The sequence below is a fragment of the Jaculus jaculus genome, chromosome 6 (genome assembly GCF_020740685.1).
Source record: "Jaculus jaculus isolate mJacJac1 chromosome 6, mJacJac1.mat.Y.cur, whole genome shotgun sequence".
NCBI classification, from domain to species: Eukaryota; Metazoa; Chordata; class Mammalia; order Rodentia; family Dipodidae; genus Jaculus; species Jaculus jaculus.
In genome coordinates, this window is record NC_059107.1 from 156,907,382 (window position 1) to 156,930,324 (window position 22,943).

At 51.5% G+C, this 22,943-nt stretch overlaps 2 protein-coding genes across 4 annotated transcripts in view; both read left to right on the forward strand.

Annotated features, from left to right (window-relative positions):
* The window catches only part of Mgat3 (beta-1,4-mannosyl-glycoprotein 4-beta-N-acetylglucosaminyltransferase), a 39,510-nt gene extending 34,517 nt beyond the window's left edge, over positions 1–4,993 (forward strand). For all 3 annotated transcript variants that reach the window (XM_045153314.1, XM_045153313.1, XM_045153315.1), the window contains exon 2: positions 324–4,993. In XM_045153314.1, the coding sequence (XP_045009249.1) occupies positions 325–1,977 (1,653 nt within the window). In that variant the 5' untranslated portion in view covers position 324 and the 3' untranslated portion in view covers positions 1,978–4,993. The remainder of the gene's footprint in view (positions 1–323) is intronic.
* Positions 4,994–20,444: 15,451 nt separating this feature from the next.
* Positions 20,445–22,627, forward strand: LOC123461579 (MIEF1 upstream open reading frame protein). Its single transcript, XM_045152575.1, has 2 exons — positions 20,445–20,610; positions 22,385–22,627. Exon 2 carries the CDS (start codon positions 22,415–22,417, stop codon positions 22,625–22,627), a length of 213 nt encoding a protein of 70 aa, XP_045008510.1. The 5' UTR covers positions 20,445–20,610; positions 22,385–22,414.
* The last annotated feature ends 316 nt before the right edge of the window (positions 22,628–22,943 follow it).

Sequence of the window (22,943 nt, forward strand, 5' to 3'; positions counted from 1 at the left end):
CCTTGGAGCTCATCACCTTCCAGGCGAGGGCTTTTGCTTGGCTTTTATTTTGTTCCCTGCGCCAAGCCTAGCTCTGCTGATAACCAGGATGGGGTCACCAGGTGGAGGTGAAGGTTGCCCAGGAGCCGTGTGGTCGGGGAGACTGAGGTAGGCCCTGAGAGCCCTGGGGCAAGTTTTTATTTTTTTTATTCTAGGGCTTCCAGGACACCTGGTGCAGCGAGGGGAACCCTCGGGTAGCGGACTGTGCCTGATATTCCCGTGGGTAGCAGTACCCTTTCTGCACCCGGGCAGCCCCTAACCTCTCGCGCTCTCCCTTTCCGCAGGATGAAGATGAGACGCTACAAGCTCTTTCTCATGTTCTGTATGGCCGGCCTGTGCCTCATCTCCTTCCTGCACTTCTTTAAGACCCTGTCCTACGTCACCTTCCCCCGAGAACTTGCCTCCCTCAGCCCCAACCTGGTCTCCAGCTTCTTCTGGAACAATGCACCCGTCACGCCGCAGGCCAGCCCGGAGCCGGGCGGCCCCGACCTGCTGCGCACCCCGCTCTACTCCCACTCGCCGCTGCTGCAGCCCCTGCCGCCCAGCAAGGCCGCCGAGGAGCTGCACCGCGCCGACTTCGTGCTGCCCGAGGACACCGCCGAGTACTTCGTGCGCACCAAAGCCGGGGGCGTCTGCTTCAAACCGGGCACCAAGATGCTGGAGAAGCCACCGTCGGGCAGGCCGGAGGAGAAGGCCGACGCGGCGGCGGCGGCGGTGGCGGCGGAGGGTTCCTCGGCCCGGGGTCCCGCGCGGCGGCCCCCGCGGCACGTGCTGAGCACCCGGGAGCGCGCGGGGGGCGGCGGCGGCGGCGGCGTCCGGGGCAAGCGGCGCAAGTGGGTGGAGTGCGTGTGCCTGCCGGGCTGGCACGGGCCGAGCTGCGGCGTGCCCACCGTGGTGCAATACTCCAACCTGCCCACCAAGGAGCGCCTGGTGCCCAGGGAGGTGCCGCGGCGCGTCATCAACGCCATCAACATCAACCACGAGTTCGACCTGCTGGACGTGCGCTTCCACGAGCTGGGCGACGTGGTGGACGCGTTCGTGGTGTGCGAGTCCAACTTCACGGCGTACGGCGAGCCGCGGCCGCTCAAGTTCCGCGAGATGCTGACCAACGGCACCTTCGAGTACATCCGCCACAAGGTGCTCTACGTCTTCCTGGACCACTTCCCGCCGGGCGGCCGGCAGGACGGCTGGATCGCCGACGACTACCTGCGCACCTTCCTCACGCAGGACGGCGTCTCGCGGCTGCGCAACCTGCGCCCCGACGACGTCTTCATCATCGACGACGCCGACGAGATCCCGGCGCGCGACGGCGTGCTCTTCCTGAAGCTCTACGACGGCTGGACGGAGCCCTTCGCCTTCCACATGCGCAAGTCGCTCTACGGCTTCTTCTGGAAGCAGCCCGGCACGCTGGAGGTGGTGTCCGGCTGCACGGTGGACATGCTGCAGGCCGTGTACGGGCTGGACGGCATCCGCCTGCGCCGCCGCCAGTACTACACCATGCCCGGCTTCCGCCAGTACGAGAACCGCACCGGGCACATCCTGGTGCAGTGGTCGCTCGGCAGCCCCCTGCACTTCGCCGGCTGGCACTGCTCCTGGTGCTTCACGCCCGAGGGGATCTACTTCAAGCTCGTGTCCGCCCAGAACGGCGACTTCCCTCGCTGGGGCGACTACGAGGACAAGAGGGACCTCAATTACATCCGCAGCTTGATCCGCACCGGGGGCTGGTTCGACGGCACGCAGCAGGAGTACCCGCCCGCCGACCCCGGCGAGCACATGTACGCCCCCAAGTACCTGCTCAAGAACTACGACAGGTTCCGTTACCTGCTGGACAACCCCTACCAGGAGCCCAAGAGCACGGCCGAGGGCTGGCAGCGGAACCCGAGCCCAGCCGGAAGGCCGCTCGCCGCCAGGGGCAAACTGGAGGTGGTGGAGGAATAGCAAGTGTTAGGTCATCTCGCAGGGTCAAGGCAGGGTGGAGTGATGGCCATTGCCAGCATTATGGCAGGGTGGCTCTTAGGAGGACCTGAAGCGGCTGAGTGGGAATCCGTCACCACTCAAGCCCTTGCAAATCCAGGATCAGGTCTTTCAGCTCAAAAAGGATAAAATAATAATAATAATAGTAACAATAAGAGAAAATAAAAAGAAATTTTATAAACCTCTTGTCGGGAGAGGGGGAACGAGCGCAGACATCTATGCAGCCCTTTGGCCCCTGAATAGAGTGCCCTGCGGCCAGGAGGTACTGCTGATGAACAGTTGAGGGTTTCTGGGGGCAGGGAAGGGTGCAAAGAGCCGAGTGGGGCTGTGCCTCGTTGAAGGAAGGCCACCTTTGGCATCCCCAGGAGTTGGGACTGCAGTGGCAAAGGGTGGGCGTGCCATGCCAGCAGTGAGAAGGGACACTTAGCATGGAGGTACTGGAAACTGCATCCACACCTGATCCTTAGTTAGCCAAGAGGCTGAGAGAGAAGCAGTGGAAGATAGCACCCAGCTGCGAGGAAATCGGGGATACTTCCCATTGTCCTCAAAAGTGCTGAGCCAAAGGGTCGAGGCACTGCCAGCTGGGAAGGACGATGCCTGAGGCTGTCGGTGCCCCTGCAAGCTGACATGTCTGGGCCGGGGGAACCTGGAGGAGACTTTCGCTTCTAAATCCGGCCTTGATGGCCTTCTTTTTCTGTTGCTGTCCCGTGGGCTCAGCTGCTTGCGAGGACTCCAGGAGTCCCGTTCTCAGGGTAGGACAGAGCTGGGGGTTGCTTGGATAGTCTGCATAGCAAGGCGGGCCCTGGACGAGGAAGAGACTAACATAAGACCCCAACAACCTTCCTTCTCCCCCTCCCCTTCACTTCGAGCATCCGCCGTCCCAGGTGGAATCATTCTTGTGTCCTTTCTAGGGGCCAGGAAGGGGGCAGAGGCACAATACTTGATTGGGCGGAAGAAGGGACATTAAGGTTAGTTGTATGTGAACCCCTTCCTCTGTTTGCCTTGCAGGGGCAAAAGATGGATTTGTTGGAGCAAATTCTAAGCTGTTGTAAGAGGTCCTAGCAAACGGTGGTTTAACTAGACAAGTATGTTTCTAAGTTAAGTTTTCCAGAGGGAGATGGCCAAGAGCTACACTCCTTTCAGTTCTGGATAGTGACTGCTCCAGCTCACTTGAGAACACACACATGCACACACATGCACATGTGCCTCCACAAAGCACGGGAAGACAAGGAGAAGCATCCTTCCTTGTGAAGGGCATGAGCCAGAAATGGCAGTCACTTCTGAAGGCATCTCGGTGGTCAGGGTGTAGCAGCAAGGCTAAAAGGAAACTTGGGAAATGTAGTCTCCAGCTGGGCTACCTGCCTCGACATGGGATTTCTCTTTATTACTGAAGGATGGCTGTGAGGAACCACCAGCACCTGGGGAGGGGTGCAAATGACTGCTTTATGGGATCCTGCTCTTGTTCAGAGCTCCCTAAATGAGCTGACTGCTCTCCCTGCCTGCCTGGGGCTGTGAGAAGAGTGAGTGCCCCTCTCCATGGCTTCTCAGACGGCCCCCCATGCCAGTATGCAGGGCTACCTGTGGAATGGTCCGTGTTTGTGCGTGTGTGTATATTTATGGGCATGGGTGCATGCTGGGTGTGTATTTGTACATGTCTGTTTCCATGTGTCCCTGTACAGAGACGCTCGCGTGTGAGTGTGGGAACCCAGGCCCCGGGTGTCCTCTTCCCGCACCTCCTGTGGCTCCCCTCGGGGAGCCTCAAAAGCAAGGCTGAAGGGGGTGTGTAGGGTCGGTCTGTCTGTGTGTCTTTCAGTGCGAGGAATGAGAATCCTCCCTGCCAGAGAGCTATGCAGCTGAGAGGCCCCCACCCCTCACCCTATCCGGGCCCACCACATTCTCCATTAGCCACTCACTTCCTGGATGGATCTCATATGGGGGCTTCCTGAGTGTCTCCTTTGCTGTAGCTCTGTCTGGGGGTGGGTGTCTGGGGGGGGCATAATGTGGGGAGCGGTTTTGATGGGGCAGGCATGAAGCAGGATGATGGGGGGGGCTCTGTGACCCCTCTCCCATGAAGCCTCCCCTCCCCTTCACAGTAACATTCCTCTCTGGTTCCTCTTGGGGCTGAGGGCTGGCTCCAGGATTCATAATGTCTCTGTGACTCCGGGTGGGTCTGAGCTGGGGAAGTTTCCTTTAGCTGCCTCTACTCATTCCATGACAGGCTGTCTCAGGGCTCCTGGGTCATGTCTCTGTCCCGGATTCCATCCTCACCCGTGCCCCTAGAGCCCTCGGCTGCTTCAGGGATGCCCCTCCCCAGACCCCAGAGTCCATGTCCACAGTTGACCCATACAGGTAGGAGAAGGACAAGGGGAGAGTGCAGACCTGCTGGGGCTGCCTCCCCCCTCAGACCCGTGGGAGCAACTGGTCATGATCACAGCTGGGCAGGAGGAGGCTTGGCCATGGGCTGAGAGGCCTGCTGTGAGGGGTGGGGGCTAGGGTTGGAGTCAGAGAGTTTCACATATAACCACAGCATACACTGGGAATTTGGGGGGAAGGGGCAGGAGAACCCAGGACCACTACCCCCTTATGAAGGGAAACCAAGATGAATGTGAATGCAGGCACAGCCCCTGGGAAACCCTGGCCTGTGATCTCTGGACCCAAGGAGGCCTCTCTGCACCAGGGGTCCACTAACCTCGTCCACTCTGGGCTTATGTCTGTTCCAGGAATGGGCATGACGAAGCTTTGGGGGCAATGGTGAGATCCAGGAGATGGAGAGACAGGCTTCCTTCAGGCAGAAGGCAGGGTCCTGGGAAATGTATAATTTAAGGACACCAATAATAATAGTATTATTTTTTTTGTAAAGGAAAATCAATATGTACATTCTGAAATCATTTTCTCTGTAAATGGTTGAATTTCATTTCACCCTTAAAGGGATGCTTAAAGGAGAAAATAATATTAATAATAAAAACAGCTGCAAAGTCTGGAGGCTGTGTGTGTGTGTGGCCAGTTTCTGAGTGTCCCAGGGCAGCGGGGGTGGGCACGGGTGACTTTGGTCTGACCAGATGGCATGGGGAGAAAGGGGAAGATGCTGTACCCAGCTCCTTCACCTAAGGATACAGTCACCTCTCACCTGGGTTGCTGGGCGTCTGTCCACAGGAGGAAGAACACAGGAGCCTGTGTCCTCGAACTGGTGGCAACTTTGGGCGGAGTCTCTGGTCGTGCCTCCTCCAGTTCTACTCTGCGGGTCAAATGAAGGGCTCCTGCCTCTGATTTCCCCCTCCCACCTGTCAAGGCTCCTGGGCACGTGTGTGTTCATGTGTTTGAGTGTCCATAGGTGCCGGTGCAGGCACGTGCATACCATGATGTGCATATGGAGGGCGGAGGTCGGGCAGAAGAAATCGTTTTGACAGAGACTGTCACTCACTGCTGCGTTCCCCAGTCTAGCCCATTCATGAGCTTCTGGGAACCTCTGTCTGCACCTCCCTTTCTCACCACCAGTGTGCTGTGATACAGAAACCTAACCCTAACTTTCATGTGGAGCCCGGGGAGGAGGTCTGACTCCTGGCACTGCAGCTTGAGCAGCAAGGTCCACAGAGCCATCTCCCCAGGGGTTCTAAATGCCTCTATCAGGGTCACATGGGTGTTTGTTCCTCCAGCCTTCTGGGGAGGGACAGTGGCCTCCCCTCCTGGAGCAACATCTCCTTCCCTTGGTACCGGCCTTGGACTTGTGGTGGACCAGCTCCCAAAGTCTGGGAAAGTGCGGGTTCTCTCCTCCCTGCATGGGAGCTGGCGTCTAGCAGAAACGTCCACTGTGGGGCAGCTGTGCTACCTCTGCGTCAGACCACACGGCAGAACCAGAGGCAGAACCAGAGGCCGGAGGAGGAGGGACAGCCCTGTGCCTGAGGTCGGAACCATCTGCCCCACTTGGTTAAACTCCAAAAGCCCAAGAAAGGTCTTTGGGATGGGATGGCGTCAGGGGGATTCCGCAGAGTGAGGAAGGTCAGATGTAGATATCCCAATCTGGCCAGAAGAGGGCGATGTTGACTTACTCTGCAACACGTTTATGGTTAGGGTGAATCCACATGGCCATCGTCAATATTTACAGAGATTGCTCACGAAGGGCTCACTTCCTGGCAGATATGGTCTGAAAGATCTCCCTCCCCATCGTTCTCATTTGGTGGATGTGACAAGTGAGGTGCAGGCACCTCACCCTGCCTTTGGCATTGTCACACAGCATGGCAGCTCCAAGTTCACCTATGGCCAGAGGCTGATGCCACTGAAGAGCTGCGTGCTCCCTTCATCCATGACCATGTGCTCCGAGGAGGACCGCGGGGAAGGGGCAAAGGAGAGGACGGCGCCATGACAGAGCTCCAGCTTCCAGCCAGGTCAGAGGACACAGGGGGGTCTGCTGTGCTCCCCAGGGGCTCACCATCTTTGAGAACACAGCCAAGCACCGGCTCGGAATGGAGAGAGCGGACTCAGCAGTGTCACAGCGCAGGGAACGAGTCGTGCTGTGTCTGAGCACGCTCACTGGCCACGTGGGTGGGTGTGGGGACATCCACAGGCCTCCCTACCCTGGGGGGGGGTGTCCTTTTCCAGATGTCTCTGGCCTCTAAATATGGCCCATGTGGTGCTTTAGTAAGCACAGGGGAGGAATGACGTCAGCAAACATTCTTTTGGAGGGGAGAGCAGGGGACAACATCAGTGACAACTGTCAACATCTACCATTAAAACGCCACTGGCAGGGCTGGAGAGATGGCTTAGCGGTTAAGCACTTGCCTATGAAGCCTAAGGACCTTTGTTCACGGCTCAATTTCCCAGGGCCCATGTAAGCCAGATGCACAAGGTGGCACATGTGTCTGGAGTTCGTTTGCAGTGGCTGGAGGCCCTGGCGCGCCCATTTTCTCCCCCTGCCTCTCTTCCTCTGCTTCTTTCTCCCTCTCAAATAAGTAAATAAAATATATATATATATCTGTTTTCTCTTTCTCCTTGCAAATATATAAATAAACTTCTTTTGAAAATTTTATTTATTTATTTGAGAGAGAGGAAGAGAGAAAGGGCGAGTGGGAAGAGAATATGGGCACTCCAGGGCCTCTAGCTACCACAAACAAACTCCAGACGCATGCTCCACCATGTGCAGCTGGCTTTGCAGGTAACTGTCTTAACTGCCAAGCTATCTCTCCAGTCCCCCAAGCCCCCCCAAAATATATTTTTAAAATATTTCCAGGTGTGGTGGCACACTCTTTAATCCCAGTACTTGGGAGGCAGTGGTAGTAGGATCTCCATGAGTTCGAGGCCACCCTTAGACTACATAGTGAATTCCAGGTCAGCCTGGGCTACAGTGAGACCCTACCTCAAAAAATAATAAATAAGTAGTGGGATAACAAGGCTCAGGGAATGTTGTGGAAAGGGAGTGGAAAGAAAATATAAGGAAGGAATGCTGTGGAACACTGTCTTCCAGACATGACATGGCAAACGCCATATGATTGGGCCCCTTACCATTCTTTTTTAAAAATTTTTTGTTTAATTTTACTTATTTATTTGAGAATGACAGAGAGAGAGAAAGGCAGATAGAGAGAGAGAAAATGGGCGCGCCAGGGCCTCCAGCCACTGCAAACTCCAGACGCATGCACCCCCTGTGCATCTGGCTAACGTGGGTCCTGGGGAATCAAGCCTTGAACTGGGGTCCTTAGGCTTCACAGGCAAGTGCTTAACCGCTAAGCCATCTCTCCAGCTCCCCTCACCATTCTTCATGGATAGGGAAAATGGAAGTGAGGACCACCCCTTCTTGGACAGCTAGTAGCAGCTAATGGTTGCTCAAAAAGGGGGGAGACATTTAAAAATTTTTTCTTGGGGCTGGAGAGATGGCTGAGCGGTTAAGCGCTTGCCTGTGAAGCCTAGGGACCCCAGTTCGAGGCTCGGTTCCCCAGGTCCCATGTTAGCCAGATGCACAAGGGGGTGCACGCGTCTGGAGTTTGTTTGCAGAGAGGCTGGAAGCCCTGGTGCGCCCATTCTCTCTCTCTCCCTCTATCTGTCTTTCTCTCTGTGTCTGTGGCTCTCAAATAAATAAATAAATAATTTAAAAAAAAAGCTAAAAATTTTTTCTTATTTTTTTTTCTTTTTCTTTTTCTTTTTTTTTTTTTTTTTGAGGTAGGGTCTCACTCTGGCTCAGGCTGACCTGGAATTCACTATGTAGTCTCAGGGTGGCCTCGAACTCTCGGTGATCCTCCTACCTTTGCCTACCGAGTGCTGGGATTAAAGGCGTGCGCCACCACGCCCGGCTCTTGTTTATTTTTATTTATTTGAGTGCAACAGACACAGAAAGAAAGGCAGAGAGAGAGAGAGAGAGAGAGAGAATGGACGTGCCAGGGCCTCCAGCCACTGCAAACGAACTCCAGATGCGTGCACCCCCTTGTGCATCTGGCTAATGTGGGTCCTAGGGAATTGAGCCTCGAACCGGGGTCCTTAGGCTTTACAGAAAAGCACTTAAACACTACGCCATCTCTCCACCCCCCTTTTTTTTTTTTTTTGATTTTGAGGTAGGGTCTCACTGTAGCCCAGGCTGATGTAGTCTCAGGGTGGCCTCAAACGCACGGTGATCCTCCTACCATTGTCTTCCAAGTGCTCAGATTAAAGGTGTGCACCACTATACCTGGCTTAGACACTTTTCAAAGGGGTGTAGCCATTGATAAATTGCCCATGCCACAGCAAATAACCCTCTACCCATGCTTACTCAGGCAGTCCTAATAGAACTCGGGGGGGGGGGTGTCATTAAAAACACATCAGGGCTGGAGAGATGGCTTAGCAGTTAAGCGCTTGTCTGTGAAGCCTAAGGACCCCTGTTCAAAGCTTGATTCCCATGTTAGCCAGATGCACAAAGCAGCGCATGTGTCTGGAGTTCCTTGGAAGGGGCTGGAGGCCCGGATGCACCCATTCTCTGTCTGTCTGTCGCTCTCAAATAAATAAATAAAAATAATTTTTCTTTTTGTTTTTTCGAGGTAGGGTCTCTCTCAAGCCCAGGCTGACCTGGAATTCACTATGTCGTCTCGGGGTGGCCTCGAACTCATGGTGATCCTCCTACCTCTGCCTCCCAAGTGCTGGGATTAAAGGTGTGCGCCACCACACGTGGCTAAAAAATTTTTTTTGATCCATTTAAAATTTAAAAAAAAAATCAAAGTAGGGGTGGGACTAGCTGGGAAGAAGAAGGGGATTAGCAGGAGTAGGAAAGGACAATAGGGGTCACTATGGCCAAAATACATTGTCTACATGTATAAATTTAACAATAAAATAAATTTGTAAAAAGGTGTACTTGAGGATAACACATGAGGTTGTTCCCTGGCATACACTTGCACATCCACATATACAAACATGTATACAGACACATGCACATGTATTAAAAAAATTATGGAAGCTAGGCATGGTTGCATACACCTTTAATCCCAGCACTCGGGAGGCAGAGGTAGGAGGATCGCAGTGAGTTCGAGATCACCCTGAGACTACAAGTTAATTCCAGGTCAGCCTGATCCAGAGTGAGACCCTACTTCCAAAACCAAATAAATAAATAAATAAATAAAATAAAATATAAAATAAAATTAAAATAAATAAAATAAAATAATAATGGAGCTGGAGAGATAGCTCAGCGGTCCAGTCTCCTCTCCCAGGTCTTTATCTGTAAAATAGGGTTTTCGTAGCAGTGACCTCAGGAGGTGGTTAGAAAGGACACTCAGAGTTTGCTGCAGGGTCTAGGGATTGTTGAGAGTTTCATACATACCTTGACCCTGTCCTCACCCTCCAATTCCTTTGATGTGGCACACATCACCCATGGGTCACGCGTCTCTTCCCGAGACTTCTTCCTTCAGCCTCTGTGACTCAAGTGTCTCAGGGCTCTTTTCTTCCTCTTTCTTCTTCGATGGCTTCCTGGTTGTCTTTCTAGCCTCATTTTCTCCCATGCACCCCTTCAATAATGGGGATCTTTGAAATAAATAAAAAATATTTTTAAAACTATTTTATTTATTAGAGAGAAAGAGAGAGAATGTGTGTGTACCACCATACCCGGCATCCTCTTTTCTTCTTCTTCTTGTTTTTTTTTTTTTTTTTTTTTTTTTGGTTTTTCGAGGTAGGGTCTCACTCTGGTCCAGGCTGACCTGGAATTCACTCTGTAGTCTCAGGGTGGCCTCAAACTCTCAGCAATCCTCCTACCTCTGCCTCCCGAGTGCTGGGATTAAAGGCGTGTGCCACCATGCCTGGCCCGCATTTATCATTTCTTTGTGTTAGTAACATTCGAAGTCCTTTCTGCTGGCTAGAGCCAGGTCTTCAGTCTTTAAAAAAAGCAAAGAAGTGCCGGGTGTGGTGGCACATGCCTTTAATCCCAGCACTCGGGAGGCAGAGGTAGGAGGATTGCTGAGAGTTTGAGGCCACCCTGAGACTACAGAGTGAATTCCAGGTCAGCCTGGACCAGAGTGAGACCCTACCTCGAAAAACCAAAAAAAAAAAAAAAGAAATGATAAATGTTGGAGGTGCCAAATACTGGCTCTGATTATTACACATTTTATGCATAAAATGAAATATCACATTTTTGTAATTATTTGTCAGTTAAAATAAAGAGCAAGAAAAAAAAAAAGAGAGAAAAGGACTCAAGAGATGGTGTTGCAGTCAGGTTTGCGTTGCTGGTAGAAATCACCCAACCAAGAGCAGCTTATGGGAAAAAGAGGTTTATTTTGGCTTATAGCCTTGAGGGGATGCTCCATAAGGGCAGGGGAAAATGATGGTATGAACAGAGGGTGAACATCACCCCCTGACCAACATAAGGTGGACAATAGCAACAGGAGAGTGTGCCAAACACTGGCAAGGGGAAACTGGCTATAACACCCATAAGCCTGCCCCCAACAATACACTCCCTCCAGGAGGCATTAATTCCAAATCTCCATCAGCTGGGAACCTAGCATTCAGAACACCTAAGTTTATGGGGGACACTGAATTAAAACACCACAGATGGCTTAGCGGTTAGGCGCTAGCCTGCAAAGCCAAAGGAACCAGGTTCAATTCCCCAGGACCCACGTTAGCCAGATGCACAAGGTGGAGCATGCATCTGGAGTTCGTTTACAGTGGCTGGAGGCCCTAGTACATCCATTCTCTTTCTCTCCCTCTTTCTGTCAAATAAATAAAAATAAAATATGCAAAAAAAAAAAAAAAAAAGAGAGCCAGACATGGTGGTGCATGTTTTAAATCTCAGCACTTTGGAAGCAGAGGTTAAGAGGATTGCCATGAGTTCAAGGCCACCTTGGGACTACATAGTGAATTCCAGGTCGGCCTGGGCTAGAGAGAGACCCTACCTCGAAAACCCACAAAATAATGAACTAAATAAATAAATATAAAATAATATAGAAACTGAGCTTGGTGGCACACACTTGAAGTCCTAGCACTCTGGAGGATCATAAGTTCCAAGCCAACCTGACAGTGTGGGCTCCCTCTTTTCACTGAGGAAAACAATAGCAGCAGGGCAGGGGCATCGAGCTCCTTAATACTGGCACTGCCACTTTGCACACCTTCCTTTTTCTTAAGACACTGTGTATGAGATTTTCTGCTGTTTATTATCCAAGGCATTCCAAGTCATCTAATGAAAACTGCCCATGGTGAATTCCTGCACACCAACCATCCTCTTGGCCCATAACCTACCATCATTTTGCATGTAACTTTCTCTCTCTAAGGCTCCGCCCACTCAGTGGCAGGTTTCCAGGAGGCCTGTGAGACATGGGCTATGGGCACTGACGCTCTGGGCTTCAGCGATGCTTTCAACATCTCAGTACGCCCTTTTCATGTGGTTTTACAATTATCTGGGTCTCTTTGCCTTTTGAGACAGGGTCTCCTGTTGTTCAGGCTGGTCTCTGTAGCTGAGGATGACCTTGAACTTCCAATTCTGTAGGATTATAGGAATTCATCACCACACGTGGTTTATGTGATGCTGAGGACAGAATCTAGGGCTTTCTGTGTGCTGGGCAATCCCTTGACTAACTGAGCCACATCTCCAGCCCATCACTGCCTGTTTTTGTGTTTGTCAGCCCACATTTGAGGGCACGTAGCTCCTGGTGTAACTCAAGAGCTGTTTGGTAGGGTGAATCACCACACGCAAACAGTGCTTACAGGTGGAGGGACTGGGATTTGAACCCAGCACTGTGTCCAGTGCAGTCCAATGCCCAGACTTCCCTGATACTTTGCTTCCAGAATGACCCAACACACTCGCTCCAAGACTGGTTCTGTCACATGCAGCCAAGAGTAGTGGCTCTTCTTCCACCTGGATTTCTCCTCTGGCAAGCCTCCCCACGGCATCAGTGGCCCCCAGTCATCAGCCCAAGCTGGCTGAGATTCACCGCTTCTGCTCAGTTGTCACACTGAAGCAGCCTTCTCATTTCATTAAGACGCTGTATGCTACATGCCTCACACCAGCCTTCTGGAAGGTCACAGGACAGGACAAGGTCAGGCTGTCCTCTAGTCCATCAAACATTCAGTATGGAGCCTCTCCATGCCTGGATATCTGTGTCTGTCTGTCACTGGAAATAGAAACCCAGAGCCTCATACATACAGGCAATCACTCTACCACTGAATTTGGGTTTGGTTGTTTCTGAGGCAGGGAAGCCCAGGCTGACCTGGAAGTCACTATGTAGTCTCAGGGTGACCTCAAACTCACAGTGATCCTCCTACCTCCACCTCCCAAGTACTGGGATTAAAGGCGTGCGCCACCACGCCCATCTGAATTTTGATTTTTTGGGGGGGGTTGTGGGGAGGTTTCAAGGTAGGGTTGAGCTCTTGCCCAAGCTGGCCTAGAATTCACCATGTAGTCTCAGGCTGGCTGGTGTGAACTTGTCTGTCAAATGTGTGCGTGGACAAGTAGGGATGGAGGAAAGAGGAAGCCCACTAGTGCCATTCTACTTAAAAAAATGCTTTTTAAAAAATTATTTGAGGGCTGGAAAGATGGCTTAGCGGTTAAGCGCTTGCCTGTGAAGCTTAAGGACCCCGGTTTAAGGCTCGATTTCCCAGGACCCATGTTAGCCAGATGCACAAAGGGGCGTATGCATCTGGAGTTCCTTTGCAGTGGCTGGAAGCCCTGGCACACCCCTTCTCTCTCTCTCTCTCTGCCTCTTTCTCTCTCTGTCTGTTATTCTCAAATAAATGAACAAAAAATTTAAAAAAAAATATTTGAGAAAGAGGGAGAGAACGAAAGTGAGAGAATGGGCGCACTAGGGCCTCCAGCCACTGCAAATGAACTCCAGACGCCATCTTGTGCATCTGGCTTAAGTGGATCCTGGGGGAGTCAAATGGAGGTCTTTTGGCTTTGCAGGCAAGCGCCTTCACCGCCAAGCCATCACTCCAGCCCCCACTAGGGGTCTTTCTTTTCTTTTCTCTTCTCTTCTCTTTCTCCTTTCCTCTCCTCTCCTCCCCTCCCTTCCTTTTCCCTCCTCTCTTCTCTTTTTTCTTTTTCTTTTTTTTTTTGAGGCAGGGTCTCATTCTAGTTCCGGCTGACCTGGAATTCACTATGTAGTCTCAGGATGGCCTCGAACTCACAGCAATCCTCCTACCTCTGCCTCCCGAGTGCTGGGATTAAAGGCGTGTGCCACCTCGCCCAGCTTAGGGGGTCATTCTTGCAGCAACCGCTTAGATCCAGGCCCCGAGCCCAGCCTCACAGGCGAGACCTGGGGAAGGGAAACTTGGGTTCAGAGCTCACATCTCCAAGAAGTCCAAGCTCTGGCCTTGCTGAGCAGCCAAGGCAGAGTCCAGAGAATCAGCACACCTTCCATTTGCCCTTCCTAACCCGGGCACAGCGTGGGCTGCAGAGATTTCATAGGCCAATGGAGGGCCTTCTCTCCAGCCCAGAGATGTTGAGTTTTAGTCCCGTGAATACGGTGTTGACGATGTCTCATGACAACAGATGCCACTAAGAGAGGACGGTGGCTCTCTCTGTGGCAGTGATTTCCAGGGGTAGGCACACCGCGGAGTTGGGCTGCTCCGTTCACGGTCAGTCCCTCCTCGCTCCATCAGACTGGGCCATCCCCTGGGGGGTGTGCAGAAGCAGGCTGGGCTTCATTGAACAGCCTGTCTTGTCATCCACTAGCAATTTCCCACCATTTCAGGGCAATAAGGATTTACTGAGGGTCTCAATTTCCTAAGACATCCTACTGGGCAAAGTAAAGGGACAGGGCGTTCAAGCTGCAGGCTCCTGCCTGAATGGGAAGTGAGCTACGTGCAGAGAAATGGCACCTACCTGCTCTCTCCCCCCACCCCGCCCCTGGCTCCCCTGTGAAATCTTGCTGGGGTTCCCTGTTCCACTTTGTCAACTTCCCTCCCAGTCTGGCTCCCCTGCCCCTCCTCCAGAAGGCTAGACTAAGCGCTGGCCACCTCCAGCCAAACCAACAGGGCACAGCATACACAGTCCTCTAACTGTTCTTCCTTCCTTCCTTCCTTCTTTCTTTCTTTCTTTCTTTCTTTCTTTCTTTCTTTCTTTTTGTTTTTGGTTTTTTGAGTTTTCACTCCAGCTCAGGCTGACCTGGAATTCACTAATTCACTATGTAGTCTCAGGGTGGCCTCGAACTCACAGCGATCCTCCTATCTCTGCCTCCCCAGTGCTGGAGTCAAAGGTATGTGCCACCACACTTGGCTCTCTAACTGTTCTTTCATTTCCCAACCAAATCCTTCTCTCCCTTTCGACTTCCCATTCCTTCTCCAGCCCCCGGGAGCTTCTGCTCCATCTCTCACTGAATCTGTGAGCCGAGGGGAGGGCAGAGTCCTTTGTGATCACACCCCTCCTTCCTTTGGTGACCATGTCTCCCTTTGTGACCATGGTCTCCCTCTGTCACCAAGCCTCCTGGATACCTTGTCTTCTGGTTGTCCCTTCCTGGTGTCTTGTTTCTTCAGCATTCGATTTCAGTGTCCCCAGCGCTTCTCCCCCTTTTCCTCTTTCTGTGCCCTGGTCAAGGGTGACTTCATTTATTCTGCAGAGAGTCTGGAGGCCTAGGAGGGAGTACAAATCTTATTCCCGCCACTCAGAGATCAGTCATGCCAACACTGTATTTGTAGTACTAAAGAGGTGGAAGTAAGAAGATCACGAGTTCTGAGCCAACGTTATGCATGGTGGCTCAGGCCTTTAATCCCAGCACTCAGGAGGCAGAGGTAGGAGGATCACCATGAGTTTGCAGCCACCCTGAGAATACAGAGTGAATTCAGGTTAGCATGGGCTAGAGGGAGACCCTACTTCGAGAAAACAAAACAAAAGAAAAAAAATCTTTGGGGCTGGGGAGATGGTTCAGTGGTTGAAGGAGCTTGCTTGCAAAACCTGACAGCCCAGGTTCAAATCTCCAGAGTCCATATAAAGCCAGATGTACTAAAGTGGCACATGCATCTGGAGTCTGAATAGGCTCGGACATGCCTAGTCTCATTCTCCTTTTTAATTTTATTTTATTTAAAATTAAAAGAAATATTTTATTTTTATTTATTTATTTGAGAGAGAGATCCAGAAATAGGCAGGGAGAGAGAGAGACTGGGTGCACCAGGGCCTACAGCCACTGCAAACAAACTCCAGATGCATGTGCCACCTTGTGCATCTGGCTTATGTGGGTCCTGGGGAGTCAATCCTGGGTCCTTTAGTTTTGCAGGCAAGTGCCTTAAGTGCTAAGCCATCTCTCTAGCCCTTATTTTTATTTTATTTTTTTTGAGGTACCATCTTACTGTAGCCCAGGTTGACCTGGAATTCACTATGTAGTCTCAGGGTGGCCTTGAACTCCTACTTCTGCCTCCCGGGAGCCATCACACTCAGATCTATTTTATTTATTTTAGAGAGAGAGAGAGCAAGAGAAAGAAAGAGGCAGGTAGAAACAGAGAAAGAGAATGGGCATGCCAGGGCCTTCAACCATTGCAAAGGAACTCCAGAAGTCTGCCATCTTGACTTATGTGGATCCTGGGGAATCGAATCTGGGTCCTTTGGCTTTGCAGGCAACAACCTGAATCAGTAAGCCATCTCTCCAGCCACCCCTCCCCCTTTGTTTTTGAGGTAGGGTCTCACTCTAGCCCAGGCTGACCTGGAATTTACTATGTAGTTTCAGGGTGGCCTCGAACTCATGGCGATCCTCCTACCTCTGCCTGGGATTAAAGGTGTGTGCTGCCCCGCCCGGCTCTTTTTTGTTTTTTTGAGATAGGGTCTAGCTGTAGCTCAGGCTGACCTGGAACTCACTCTGTAGTTCCCAGGCTGGCCTTGAACTCCCACCTCAAAAAAAAAAAAAAAAAAAAAAGGCTGGCTACAGACATTTAATCCTAGTATTTGGGAGGCAGAGGTCAGAGGATCATTGTAAGTTCGAGGCCAGCCAGAGACTACATAGTGAACTCCGGGTCAGCTTGGTCTGGTGGGAGACCCTACCTCAAAAATCCAAAAATAAAAAAACAAACAAACAAAAAGCCCTCAGTGCAGGGGATCCTTGAATGCCTTTGTCCTGAAACCCAGCAGAGCCCTGAGGTTTTGGTCAGTGGCCCTTGTGGGTCTCTGGCCTATAAGGCAATCACAGATACACAGATACACGTAGGTGACAGATGATGTCTTAGTGCCAGTCCCCTATCATAGGGGCCTTGTGCGTCTGAAAGCAAATACAAGACCCTGACACCCCAGATGATTCTGGAGGGGGGTTGATTCTAAGAGTAGAACTCCCTCAAGGGTCTCCCATTATGTTTCTCTACCAAAAATAATATTCTATGGATAAGGCAGGTCAGGAGGGAGGGTTACCTGGTCTTCCAGCTAGAAATGTGACCAATTATTTTTTGGGGTCACACAATTATTTCCTTAGAGAGAAAGTAGGACAGCCTGGAAGAATGGAAGCCACATACCTTGGAGTAAGACAGACTTACTCTGGCCTCTGCCCAGCCCAGCCCAGAGTGCAGAGAAAGGACCAAGCCTGTTTAGGTCTTGCTTTTCTAGTAAAACTGGGCTAATGATACCTTCTACATGGGGATGCTGGGTTGGACACAGGACATTGAAGTTCCCAGTCCAGGGTCTGGGACACCGTGGGAGCTCCATGAAGGCAGCTGCGGTGTGGGGCCTGTTGAAATGCATACCTATGCATACCTGCTTCCAGTTAAGCTAGGCCTGGGGAAGTGTTTCTTAAAGTCCTGACCTTCATATCCACTATGCCAATTAAGTTATAGGCCTTCTTAAGGCCCCCATCTGCGATCTTCCTTTTCTAGTGATCCCATGACTTCTGGGGTTCCCTATGTCCCTCCCACACTGAGTGGACATCAGACCTTGGAAAGAGGCACTTTGGAAAACCTCGAATGTGTCTCTAAACAGGATGGAGCAGGAGGGGGACAGGCCATATGCTCAGGCAGAAACCCGAAGCCACTGACCCTGTGTTGTCCCCTTCACTGTCTCCCCACCTCCCGGGTCGGCACCCCTATCCTCTGCCTCCTGCACCTCTTATGGGGTCTCCCTGCTTCATCCCAGGCTCTCTTCAGTTCCTCAGTAGCCATCCCTGCTGCTCTGGGCTCCAAACTCACAGACCCCTTGGCTCTAAACCTTTCACACATCTCTCCCCTGATAAGAACCTGGCCACCAGGCCCTCGGTTGCTCCAGAAGAATCCAGGCAGAAGGGACCACCTGAACTTCATCTGAAATGCTTTTCCCTGGGAGGCTGTCTCAGCAGACAGGCCTTGCAAGAGCTATGTAAACCAAGCAAGCTCTCCTGGTCTACCAGCTGCCCTCGCTCCATCCCCTCTCCTGGCTCCTCAGCGTATCAGAGCGCCAGGATTTCTGGCAGGATCAGCTGTCTGGACAGCTAGCCCTCCTGCTAGACACTGTTTACTAATCACAGCAGTCCTCGGCTGAGAAAGGCTAGGTAGGGAATGTGCCACAGGGCAGCTGTCCTGACTACAAAGGGCCAAGCAGTCCTGGTTTGACCTAGTCAGCCCCTGGGAGCGGTTACAGGGATCTGTCCTTAAATCTAGGGACTTTTCTTTATCTATTTCTAGAAGGCACAGTGGCAAAAGCAGGTTCTATGAGAATTTGAGGACACCCTGAGACCACATAGTAAATTCCAGGTCAACCTAGGCTGGAGTGAGCCCCTACCTTGAAACAAAACAAAACAAAAACAAACAAACAAAAAACCAAGTTCTAGGCTTCATATTGAGTGGACTAAGAGCCATCACGCCATTACCATAGTGCGATTTATTTATCTTTTCCTCTATTCATTTTCTTTTTTCTTTTCTTTTGTTCTCTTCTTTTGTAATCTTCAATACCTTTAAACGCCAAGAATTATGACTAGTGGTGTATTTGGATACAAGGACATCAGGTTACAAGTATGATAAGGTCAGAAAAGTGTGTCCTGCCCTTAAAGTTCCTGAAATGACAAAGCTGCTTCTGTATAGAATAAATGCTGTTTTAAAATCAGATATACCAGCCAGGCGTGGTAGTACACACTTGGGAAGCAGATGTAGGAGGACCTCCCAAAAGTATGAGGCCACCCTGAGACTACATAGTGAATTCCAGGTCAGCCTGGGCTAGAGTGAGACCCTACCTCAAAAAACCAACCAACCAACCAACCAATGACAAAAAAAAACATATACCAAGACAGTGGACAATACATGTTATGCAATCTAATGCTTATTTATGAAATTAATCCTGGCTGGCTGTGTTTGGGGGAAGAAAGGGGTGACTTGTTCAATGCTGATTACATAAAGCAAGACTCCAAAAACAACAGAAGTGCTTTCCAAACACATTAGTGGTAACTGGCTGGGGACGCTTCCATCCAGTCCCATGATCAAGGACCAGTCCGAGGAACGTCACCATTTTACAGGACTGTTCCAAAGTATTTTAAGTCATGGAAGAAACTTGCCAGCTTTGTGCTTTGGGTCTGAAATGATCCCTAGGATGACCCTACAGCCCTTAAAAGTGACCCCTAACTATAATGACAGCAACAGCTTGACTTGTCATCTTTTTAATGTATTTAATTGTGCTGCAAAACTCTGGACTCTTAATATTTTATTCTTATTTATTTATTTATGAGAGAGAAAAAGAGAGAGAGAGGAATGAGAATGGGTGTGACAGGGCTTCCAGCCACTGCAAAAGAACTCCAGATGCATGCTCCACCTTGTGCATACGGCTTACATGGATCCTGAGGAATCCAACCAAGGTCCTTTGGCTTTGCAGGCAAGTGCCTTAACTGCTAAGCCATCTCCCCAGCCCCCAAACTCAGAACTATTAACTCGAATGAAAAGTTAGGGAGGATGTAGTGGACCTTGCTTGCAAGGTCAGTAGTGTGTGTGTGTGTGGGGGGGCGGGCTGGAGCAGGAGGACCCGCCTAGAATTCGAGGCAGTGCTGGGCAGTTCTGGGCTACAGAGAGACTTGGTCTCCAAAACTAGTCCAACCACAGAGACTCAAGGACTATCATGGCAGTGGTAAAAAGCCAGGGCCAAATGCAAACAATGCAAGGACTGCCTAATAGAGCATCGAGGCAGGCACTCAACCACCACTAGCTTGGAAACAGAGGCAGGCAGAGGTTTAAAACCAGAAGAGAGGCTCGTTCATTTTCTTCCCTTTTTCTCGAGGTAGGGTTTCACTCTAGCTCAGGTTGACCTGGAATTCACTATGGAGTCTCAGGGTGGCTTTGAATTCACGGCGATCCTCCTACCTCTGCATCCCGAGTGCTGGGATTAAAGGTGTGCGCCACCACGCCCGGCTTCTGCTGGTACATTTTGAGGTAGACTTCAAAGTTAGGGTAGGTAGTGTCTCTGAGATGAATACCAGGGTGGGTTGGAGAGAGAATGTGATCTGAGTTGGTGATGGCACGTGCCTGTGATCCTAGGATAAAGAGGCTGATGCGGGAGGCTTGGGACTTTGAGGCCAGCTTATGCTACACGTTGAAAAATCTACCTCAAAAGCCATGGATTTGGAAGACCTCCGAAGGTCATGAGACTGAACAGGAAAAAAATGTACTAACGTTAGAATCGTTCAGGGGGTTCCTGCCCGAGATCCGCAGACACGGCAGAGTCTAGCCAGCGCCTCTGGCAGGCGAGAGGGTGGTATAGCAGGTGGAGGACCTACCGGGCACTGCAGCTTCATCAGACCCACTCAGAAACGGCCGCACTGCCCAGGGCCCTGGACTTTTTTTTTCTTTCTTTTGAGGCAGGGTCTCACTCTAGCCCAGGTTGACCCGGAATGCACTGTGTAGTCTCAGGGTGGCCTCGAACTCACGGGAACCCTCCTACCTCTGCCTCCCGAGCACTGGGAATAAAGTGCGCCAGCACGCCCGGCGAAGGGCGGGACCGCGAGCCTCAGGGGCGGAGCCTCCGCAGGACGCGGTGACGTCGTCACGCGCGGAGGCGTGGCCGGCTCGGCGCGTGGGGCGGAACCCTGAGAGGGGTGGGGCCTCTCGCAGCTCGGCGGAGGGTGGGGCGGGCGGACCGGAAGTCCTTCCGCCTCTGCTCGGCTCCGTGCTCTGTTCAGTTCCGCCCTCGGCCGGGTGCGCAAGGTCGTGTCCCGGAAGTAAAGGGGCCATGTTGATGGGTGACCCCGAGAGAGGTACTGGGAAGAGAGGCGAGTCCTGAAGAGTGGTAGCGAGCGCTCCCCGCGGGTGAGTGAGCCAGGGAGTGAGGGTCGCCGGCGGCCCGGGGGATCCACCGCGCCTCTGCCCAGGCCGCCCACCCGAGCCGGACCCCGGCTGCCGGCCTGCGTCGGCGGGGCTCGCCCTGCGTCTCTGCCCGGGAGGCCTCTCCGCCGCCCTGCCCCGTCTCAGCCGCCCGATCCCTCCGCGCCCCGGGCCCCGCGACACACTGCCCGTCACTCAGCGACCTTGTACTCAGAGCCCCCGCGTGACGGCCGCCTTCCGGCTGACCGAACACCTCCGTTATTTGTCTGCATCTCTCCGTCCCGGGAAGCCCTTAGGGGTCTAGATGAACTCTTCTGCAGCGGAGGAGAAAAGAACAGGCACAAATGCTTAATCCAGGCTCACGTAGGAAGTTAGCAAGGCCGGTGGCTGTGGATCCTGACTTTGGGTACAAAGTCCAGATCCTTTTCTGCCAAATACCCAGCTCATGCACGGGATGATTATTTCTTCCACCTAGGGCCATTGGGAAGGGTCCCTCTTCCACAGAAGCAGTTTTGAGACCCCGATATGGGCGAGTTTATTGAGCACCCAGAGGTGCTGCATATCTGTAAGGCCCCAGAAGCCTGGTAACTTTCATTGCAGGGCAGGTCGAGTTGGCATCCGGAGTGCTGCCTTCCCCTTCACATGGCTGGGGCCTGAGGGAAAGTTAACTTCCTTCAGGGATCCCCCTTGCCTCCACTTGAAATGGGGACAGTGGTGACAGTGCATAGTTACGTGTGGTATGGGCACAACATTACTGGTGTACAGCTGCCCCTCAGTGAGAGATCACTTGCTATGAACCCCGACCACTTCCTAGGCTCATAGTTTAAATGTAATCATGGGGACAAAGCACTTTACAGATGGTCGTGTGTATGGGCTTGCTACTGAAGCAAAGTGGTGGCATTTAAGGAATAGCTGAGTATGACTTATTGATAGCTCTCCCTGATGGAGTGCTCACTACATAGAGTGTTGTTTCATACCCGGTCACGTACTGTTACTCATTTAATGCTTAGACCAACCATTTGGGCAAAACACAAGTTTATCATCACTTGATAGATGAGGAACTGAGGCAGGCACAGGGAGATTAAGAAACCTGCCTAAGGGCTGGAGAGATGGCTTAGCGGTTAAGGCGCATGTCTGTGAAGCCTAGGGACCCAGATTCGATTCTCCAGGTCCCACATAAGCCAGATGCACATGGTGGCGCAGGCATCTGGAGTTTATTTGCAGTGGCTGGAGGCCCTGATGTGCCCATTCTCACTCTTCCATCCTCTCTGTCTCTAATAAATGAATAAATAAAAATAAGACCTTCAAAAGAAGAGAAAGAAACCTGCCTAAGGTAATACTGTTCATATATAGTGATGCCAGGATTCAAATATGAAGGGATATCTTCAACCACTCCAGGCCATGCCTTGTGGTAGAGTCCCATTACAGGTGCTTTACACAAGCACTCCTCAAAATGGTCATCGCCCTCTGTTGGAGGTAGTTACTAGAATGTCATGGTTATCTTTATTTTTGCGAGTAAGGAGGCAGACACTCACCTGAATTTAGTACTTTATACAAATTTATGTGGTAGCTAAGTGGTGGTCAGGCTTCAAGCTGTGACAGGGAACTGGTGGTAGGGATTTAGTCCTAGCTCTGCCAGAAAGTCACCGTGGACGGAAGTCTCTGGGTCTGGGACCAAAAACTGCTGATCCACAGTGTCTGTGGAGGCCGTGCTCTCATTAATTCTGACTTTAGGATCTGTGTCTTGCCTTCTGTTTAGAGTGTGGCACCCAGCCCCTGTGAGTCCCCCATGGCCCCGTGGAGCCGAGAGGCTGTGCTCAGTCTGTACCGGGCTCTGCTGCGCCAGGGCCGAGAGCTCCGCTACACTGATAGAGATTTCTACTTTGCCTCTGTCCGCCGGGAATTCCGGAAAAATCAGAAGCTCCAGGATCCAGTCGCCCGGGAGAAGCAGCTGGAGAAGGGCCTGGTCTTTCTCCATAGCAAACTTGGGGGTCTTGTTTAGGATACTATTTATTTTCCCCCCTCCTACCCTAATTCCAAAGAGAAGAGGACAAAGGTGCCTTCCTAGACACTCTGGCCCTCTTCCACCCCCACTTCACAGATGCATTAGGAAGCCTCAGGTAGGTGAGCCTTTGTTCCTAGAACTTTCTTTCTTAAAAATATTTTTTTTTTAAGCTGTGTGTGGTGATGTACATCTTTAATCCTAGCATTCATCTTTAATCCCAGCACTCAGGAGGCAGAAGTTTGATCACTGTGAGTTCGAGACCCTACTTTGGAAAAATAAATAAATAAAATAAACAAAAAAAAATAATATATCC